Here is an 8922-nt window from a genome sequence, read left to right as displayed (position 1 = left end):
GACTGATCTCTCTTTGAGTAGAAAGCGGGGAAAAGGAGCCAAGAAATCACGGCAAGGCTAAGCAGTTCATCCTGTTACAAATTTTCGGAGCACGGCACAAACAAAATAAATCGTTAATTTTTATGTAAGAGCGCGATGGGACCACGGAGCAGCTTAATCTTTACGTAACCCAAAGGCCCAACACTCCGCTGGCAATCATCGCGAGTGGAAAAGGCTGCCAGAAAACACGGAGAGCCTATCATCCTGTCCCAAGTTTCGGAGCACGGCACAAGGAAAATAAGTCTCCGATTTGTATGAGATTTAAAAAATTAAAAAAGTGAATTAATTAAATCTGAAAATGTAATATCTGGTGGCAGCTACAACAGCAGTAAACCTACAACCGTTTGCTCAATAATTGATCATTGAAGGAAAAGGCATCAACGTCTATTCAGCACATTTATACGAGATGTCCTTTTAATATTACAAATTTGTACAAGTCCACAGTGGACATATTGCTATTTATTATTTATTCGTCTAAATAAAGATGTTAACAACTTTGGAAAAAGGCCAAAAGGAAAAGCTCAGCCCGGACTGTATTTGGTGGGCCAAATAGCAAAGGTCGAAAAATGAATGTTACAATAAATTTGTTTTAAATATTCAAAAGAATTAAAAGAATAAACATAAACAAGAAATATTTTTGTATATGGGTGTTGGGCTGGGTGCAGCTAGCACCTTTTCCTTGCCGGCCACGAGAGACTGTGAAATGGCTAGTACCAGAGGCAGGTTGTCCTAGAGAGGATTCGTGTCGTGTTAAAGATGGTGCTTAAGATTAAATATTTGTTTTGTTCCTAGAAATTAGAGCAGGTAGTTGTAAATTATATATGTTGTATTCCGTTGGGTATTGGGAATTATCCTTAGGGCAACCACGGAGAGGTTCCCCCTCTATGGAAATTTCCAACAGGAACAGCATCAGCCTGTGGTTAGTTTTTGAGGGCGGGTACCAAATAAATAATTTGATTTGCAAAAATTAATAAGGGAAATTTGCAAAATTGTCATATCTGAAAATGGATCATTGAAGGGAAAGGCATTACCTTCCATTCAACATAACGCATGTATACGATAATACGCATGTGCACAAGTCCCATGTGGACATATTGCTTCCAAACATCGAAGTGCTATTTGAACCAATTAATTTCGGAAACAGGCCAACAGGAACACTTAACCAGAGGCAGTATTTGGTAGTACGAGAAACTTAAAACAATTTTAAAAATGTTGTATCTGATGGCAGCGACAAAACCAGAAGCAGCATTATCGACCATTTGCTGCAAAATGGATCATTGAAGGGAACGGCGTCAATGTCCATTTAATATAGAGCCTGTACAGGTGCCCTTTTAACAGCACTTACATGCCCCATGTGAAAATATAGCTTCCAAACATCGAAGTGCTATTCGAACTACTTCACTTCTGAAACAGGCCAACAGGATCAGCTTAGCCTGGGGCAGAATTTGGTAGCGCGAGTATCAGAAACTTTAAACAATTTTAAAAATGTTATATCTGATGGCAGCGACAAAAACAGAAGCAACAGAAACCTCCATTTGGATGAAAATGGATCATTGAAGGGAACGGCGTCAATGTCCATTTAATTTAGAGCCTGCATAGTTGCCCTTTTAACAGCCCCATGTGAGCATATTGCTTCCAAACATCGAAGTGCTATTCGAACCAATTAATTTCGAAACAGGCCAACAGGAACACTTAACCAGGGGCAGTAATTGGTAGTACGAGAAACTTAAAACAATTTTAAAAATGTTGTATCTGATGGCAGCGACATAACCAGAAGCAGCATTATCGACCATTTGCTGCAAAATGGATCATTGAAGGGAACGGCGTCAACGTCCATTTAATATATAGCCTGTACAGGTGCCCTTTTAACAGCACTCACATGCCCCATGTGAAAATATAGCTTCCAAACATCGAAGTGCTATTCGAACTACTTCACTTCTGAAACAGGCCAACAGGATCAGCTTAGCCTGGGGCAGAATTTGGTAGCGCGAGTATCAGAAACTTTAAGCAATTTTAAAAATGTTATATCTGATGGCAGCGACAAAAACAGAAGCAACAGAAACCACCATTTGGATGAAAATGGATCCTTGAAGGGAACGGCGTCAATGTCCATTTAATATAGAGCCTGCATAGTTGCCCTTTTAACAGCCCCATGTGAGCATATTGCTTCCAAACATCGAAGTGCTATTCGAACCAATTAATTTCGGAAACAGGCCAACAGGAACACTTAACCAGGGGCGGTAATTGGTAGTACGAGAAACTTAAAACAATTTTAAAAATGTTGTATCTGATGGCAGCGACAAAACCAGAAGCAGCATTATCGACCACTTGCTGCAAAATGGATCATTGAAGGGAACGGCGTCAACGTCCATTTAATATATAGCCTGTACAGGTGCCCTTTTAACAGCACTCACATGCCCCATGTGAAAATATAGCTTCCAAACATCGAAGTGCTATGCGAACTACTTCACTTCTGAAACAGGCCAACAGGATCAGCTTAGCCTGGGGCAGAATTTGGTAGCGCGAGTATCAGAAACTTTAAACAATTTTAAAAATAAGCAATAAGCTGAATATAAGCAATTTTAAAAATGTTATATCTGATGGCAGCGACAAAAACAGAAGCAACAGAAACCACCATTTGGATGAAAATGGATCCTTGAAGGGAACGGCGTCAATGTCCATTTAATATAGAGCCTGCATAGTTGCCCTTTTAACAGCCCCATGCGAGCATATTGCTTCCAAACATCGAAGTGCTATTCGAACCAATTAAGACGGTAACAATTTAGACAACAGGCCAACTGGAACAGCTCAGCATGCGGTCACTATTCGGAGGCCCAAAAACCGGAACACAACACTGGTTAAAATAATTGGAAATTCTCTATTTAAAAATCGACATAGAAAAATAGTTGAAAGTTTGAGCTTATTAATCCGAAAAATAAATAAATAAAAATTTAATTTATTTGAAGTGTTGGACTATTCGCGTAGGGAACCGTTTCCCTGCCGGCCACGAAAGACAGTGAAATGGCTAATATCAGAGGCCGGTTGTCCTAGAGAGGAGTCGCCGACGCGTTCAAAAATGGTGCTTTCGATTTTCGCAGCTGCATAATCGATTTGTGGCTATTGGGGTTTGTCCACCGCTAGAGAGACACTTATCGAGTGTGGTTACAATATACCGAAAGTACGAAAATACCAAAATATGTTGTCGTGATATTTTGCAAAAGATATTTTACCTGGTAACTCGGGAAATATTCAAGTTCATATAAATTAAAATAAGCAAATTAAAATCCAAAATTAGGAACACTTAGCCACTTCAATATTACGCAACAACGGCTTTAAGACTTATGCTAGTAATATCATACCTTGTACCTACGTTGAGCTACGGAAAAGAGATTTTTGGACACTGTTACAGTGCCCCTCGACACGTTCAAGCTTAAAACGTATTTAGTATTAAGCCAGGGGAACTCAACATTATTTGCCAAAAGTATACCCGGCTTTAACTTTAAAAAAACCCCGAACCTAGCTAGATTTTGTACGATCCTAACTCCCATGAAAAGATGAGATCGTCACAAAATGTATGCCCCCATTTTATGTATGCCCCTTTTGACTGATCGCTCTTTGAGTAGAAAGCGGGGAAAAGGCACAAAGAAAACACGGCAAGGCTAAGCAGTTCATCCTGTTACAAATTTTCGGAGCCCGGCACAAAAAAAATAAATCGTTAATTTTTATGTAAGAGCGCGATGGGACCACGGAGCAGCTAAATCTTTACGTAACCCAAAGGCCCAACACTCCGCTGGCAATCATCGCGAGTGGAAAAGGCTGCCAGAAAACACGGAGAGCCTATCATCCTGTCCCAAGTTTCGGAGCACGGCACAAGGAAAATAAGTCTCCGATTTGTATGAGATTTAAAAAATTAAAAAAGTGAATTAATTAAATCTGAAAATGTAATATCTGGTGGCAGCTACAACAGCAGTAAACCTACAACCGTTTGCTCAATAATTGATCATTGAAGGAAAAGGCATCAACGTCTATTCAGCACATCACATTTATACGAGATGTCCTTTTAATATTACAAAATTGTACAAGTCCACAGTGGGCATATTGTTATAAAGATGTTAACAACTTTGGAAAAAGGCCAAAAGGAAAAGCTCAGCCTGGGGCAGTATTTGGTGGGCCAAAAATGGAAAATATCCATTAGTCTATTTATAAACCAAACAAAACAAAGGTCGAAAAATGAATGTTACAATAATTTTTTTTAAATATTCAAAAGAATTAAAAGAATAAAAATAAACAAGAAATATTATTTTATTTGGGTGTTGGGCTAGGTGCAGTTAGCACCTTTTCCCTGTCGGCCACGAAAGACAATGAAATGGCTAATACCAGAGGCAGGTTGTCCTAGAGAGGAGTCGCCGACGCAGCTGCATAATCGATTTGTGGCTATTGGGGCTTGCCCATCGCTAGAGAGACACTTATCGAGTGTAGTCGGTGCATCCACCTGCCACAAAATTTAAATATACCGAAAGTATGAACATCCCAAAAACAATTTTGTGGTATTTTTCCGAAGTGTGTGCCTGGTCACTCTGGAAATATTTGAAAAAATTTCAATTTCATTTTTAAATATTGAGTAAACTTAGTATAGTGTTTTGAATATTTTTTCGCATACAAGCATTGAGTGTTACAAAAGTTTAAAAATAAAAAGATAGCTCGACTTGAACGGTAGTCTATACTTTATCTAGGTAAACGCTTTATTAACACAAGAAAATAAACGTAGAAAGAACTTAATCGCTAGCGAAATCCTACAGCTCATTTGGCATTCCCGATTCGTATCCAGAATCCACATGCTCATCCGAGTCCTACTCGTGGTGCGAGTAGTGCTCGTAGTGCTCCGAATGGTGCACCGGCTCCTCGTAGTGGCCGTGCTCATGGACATGCGACTCGCTGTGGTTCTCCAGCACCAGGCCGTGGTTGTGATTGTGCTCGCTCTTGGGGTGCAGGATCTTCAGCTTCTGCTTGGTGCCTCCGATCTCGATGGGCTTCTTCACCAGATGCTGGTCCTCCTTCTTGATGTAGACGGGCACGGCGTGGTAGTGGTGGAACTTGACGCTCTGGTGCGACGTGGCGTGCTTGTGGTCCACCTCGTGATGCAGCTCCGTCTCCTCGTGCTCCGGCTCGAAGTGGGCGTGGTGGTGCTCCGGCTCGTGGTGTTCGTGGTGTTCCTGGTGTTCCTGGTGCTCGTACTCCTCGTGCCCCTGGTGGTAGTCGTGGATCTTCAGAGCTCCACTCACGGCCAGCAGGGCCAAACAGGGAAGCTGCGGGAATAGTTGTACATGGATTTCAATAGTGGTTTTAGTGAACCGGAAACGGATACAAGTAGAGATTTTGACTCCCATTAATAGGTTTAAATAAGAGAATGTAATATTCAGATCAACTTTGTTTTTGGTGTTCGTGTTTGGTACTATTTTCTTGAATTGTAATAATTTACATAAACAGGTTTCGCAGTGCCTTCCGATTCTATCAAAACCTGAAGAAAGTTAAAGGGTGGAGTATCCCTTTTCAGAAACTCGAAAATCTTAAGTTCTCATAAAAAGAATTTTCTTTTAAAAAAACCTTTTGTGAAAACATTAAAATCTTAACAACGTTAAGGAATAGTGTATCCTTTCTTCTAGATCTTTGAACATTTTCAAATCTAATTATTGAAAAAAAAAGAATAAAAATATTGCTTTGTATTATATGGTTTAAGTAAAACATAATTATTACTTCAATATTAAAATATTATGAACATATTCCTTTACAAAACGTCGTTTGTAAAGACTTTCAAAATATTTTTTTATAAAATATAACTATTCCTTCACTTAACTAAAAAATCGACTAATTTAAAAATAGCTCTTCGACGTATTATAAAAATTTTGACTCTTGCAAAGTTTGCTTTGAAAGGACTTATAAAAATTCTTTTTAATGTATAATATTATATTTTGTATAAATATTCAAAAAAAGTGTTTAATTTGTAAGCAGCAGGACGAGGCCTTAAAAATATAAAATTGAACCAGCACTTTTAAACGGGTACACAGAATACGATGTTTTTCAAGGAGTTTTTGGTCCTGAATTTGGTATATGATGTGGTAATTTCCAATGCTTACAGCGAATTTCAGCATGGTTTTCGGGATGTTTTCGTTTCACACACACACTGGATCGATCACAATCAAAAAATATTCAAAACCGCAGACGGGGTAACGCGAAGTGCTCTCCTTGGCAGTGGATGGCTGAATGTGGCTCTGGGTTCGGGACCAGATTCGATTTATACCCGGCCCAAGCCGAGCGAAATGAGTGAAATGTGCAACGGCAACAAAAAACAGCAGTGGCAACACACAACGGCAACGGCAACGAACTTCAGCCAAAGTCGTGGGCTGTTGTTGTAATTTATGACCGCTGCCTGCCACAATTGTTTGGAAAATTTGGAAAATAGGTGCGTGCGATAGTGGTTCAATTAAAGCGGATTACGTATACGGCATGTGGCCTTTGCTGCCACTGCGGCCAGTTTCCTGCGCAGGAGAAACCGAAACCCGTTGTCAATCAACGGGTTAACAACCACCCAGCTAGAAAACCAGTCGCCGCTAAAAAAATTCGATGCAAGTGCAAGGCAATTAGGCGCGGAAAAAGAAATAAAAAAGTATTAATTAAAAAAACCACAAGGGAGAAGGTTATCGGAATCGGTGCTATTAGAATTCTAAAGAATTCACTTGATCAGTATCATTTTTTGCTATACAAATAGTTCATATAATACCCTGATAGATTAAAGATGATCCATCAAGTTATCGCCTTCTCTAATCGTTATCTCAATTCTAACGATAGTCACCGATCTTGGTTATCTTCCCTGGGAATCTAAAAATAAATACATTCCATCAGCATTCAATTATGCTATCTTCTTAACTAGATTTCAACTTTCTCAAACAATTGCCTATATCGTCGATGGAAATTTATCAAGTTATTGCCTTCTCCCATCTCTTCCGCAGTTTTGAAGATTATCACCGATTTTTTATATCGCCCCTGAAAGTCTAGAGATAAAAAAGTTTATGCTATTTCTTATAGCCATGTAAAGCTATATTTAATAGTCAGGCCAATCAGATTTTTATGGTTTAGGTATATGACAATGTAATCTATAATCTATCAAGTTATCGCCTTTACTTATCGCTTTTGCAATTCTGACGATAACCCCCGATAGTCAGCTTTCGCGTTGCTTTCGACTATTTCGGCTATTTCTTATAGCCATGTAAATTAGACTTCCACCGTTGCCATATTTAATAGTCATGCCAATCAGATTTTAATGGCTTAGGTATATGACAATGTAATCTATAATCTATCAAGTTATCGCCTTTACTTATCGCTTTTGCAATTCTGGCGATAACCCCCGATAGACAGCTTCCGCGTTGCTTTCGACTGTTGAAACTTTGAGGCCACTTAACCCAGTCCCCAGAGTGATGGGCCAATCCCAGTACCCGAATGATGGATGATCGATTGAGCTGGAGAGTGAAGGGCTTTTCACAATCACCATGCCGTGCTGCAGGTTGCAAGTGCGTTCCCCTTTGGTGGGCGTCGGGTGGTGGGGCAAGGGGCGTGTCAGGTGAAAGGTGCGTCTACCCGGAGCGTTAATTGACCACCGGCGGCTGGCTTTCCACATCCCATGCGGTTCCATTCGATTCCATTCGATCCCATTTAAACAAACGAGCAATTAAAATGCAGCACAATACAATCGCCTTAGATAATGACTTCGGTTCGGTGGCAGGTTAACGACTCCTCTACTGGGGAAGCTCGCGGTATGGCCCAAAATTCATTCCGAAATCCGTTCCGAGTGCGCATAGCAGACCGATTTATTGGGTTAGTGTGCTCTGGGCGCACACGAAAAGGCGGCTCTGTGCACATATAATCGATTTGAAAAGTAAAAGTAAACTGCTTTCCCGGCCCCACGATTTGCATAACAGCCATACCGCCAGTCTGCAAAACTCCATGTCCATGTCTATGTCTAAGTCCATGTCCGACATGCACCCGGCTCATATGTGAGTATGAGTATGAGGCTCAACCCATGTCGCTTTGTCTCGAATCTCGCCATGGGAGCAGTTTTAATTATCAATCTGGCGATAAAACGTCTTATATAACACCCAAATTGGCAGGAAGCGCTCGCTTCCCATATGTGCGGTACCGAAATCAAAGAGAAAAGCGCCAACCGGTCCAAAGATCGGTTGAGTAATCCAGTCTATCGGTTCTGGACAGTCCCCTCGATCTCACATCTGCATGATAAGCCAAAATATACTACCTACTTTTACAAAAACGTGGCTAAGCGGCTTAAGTATATCTGACGGTGGCTTGTAAAGACTTGTTTCACCGTCTTTGGGTTAAGAGATACTTATTAAAATGTTATAACGCATATTTATTGAAAGCCAAAGACTTTCGAGAGAATTTCGCAACTGCTTTATATGATAGTTTTAATGTTAAAACTTGAACTATTCTATCTCGATTACTAAGCATAGTCGGGGTCACCAAAACCTAACCTAGCTTTGATAATTCAAATCATAGCCAAGTACTTTTTAAATGGTAAATTTAAATTTCAATTTTAAATACAATGAAAATTTAAGATCAATATTTAAATATACTTCTTTTGGTTAAAACTACAAACAAAAATAGGCCCTTAATCTTAAAAGCTACGCGCAGGAGAATTGCAGTTTAGGGTCACCTTTCTGGAAACCTTTGTTAACTTAGAAAATGCTAGCATAGAAATGGGTAATGAAGAAACATTTTAATGAACATATCACTAAAAATCTGTGCATAATTGCATATGTATGTAAATATAAAAAAACATCTATAATAATCATAACCCTAATACTTGTAAAATAC

At 39.7% G+C, this 8922-nt stretch overlaps 1 protein-coding gene across 1 annotated transcript; it reads right to left on the bottom strand.

Moving 5' to 3' along the window:
* Positions 1-4758: 4758 nt before the first annotated feature.
* On the bottom strand, positions 4759-6289 carry LOC119558142 (histidine-rich glycoprotein). The gene is made up of 2 exons (XM_037871374.1): positions 6174-6289; positions 4759-5345 (listed from the first exon to the last, which is right to left on the bottom strand). The coding sequence occupies exons 1-2, from the start codon at positions 6186-6188 to the stop codon at positions 4890-4892; spliced, it is 471 nt and encodes a 156-aa protein (XP_037727302.1). The 5' UTR covers positions 6189-6289; the 3' UTR covers positions 4759-4889.
* Between the last annotated feature and the right edge of the window lie 2633 nt (positions 6290-8922).

Source organism: Drosophila subpulchrella, chromosome X (assembly GCF_014743375.2).
Source record: "Drosophila subpulchrella strain 33 F10 #4 breed RU33 chromosome X, RU_Dsub_v1.1 Primary Assembly, whole genome shotgun sequence".
NCBI lineage: Eukaryota > Metazoa > Arthropoda > Insecta > Diptera > Drosophilidae > Drosophila > Drosophila subpulchrella.
Note: the sequence above shows the minus strand (reverse complement) of the source record. Positions and strands in the feature narration are given on the sequence as shown.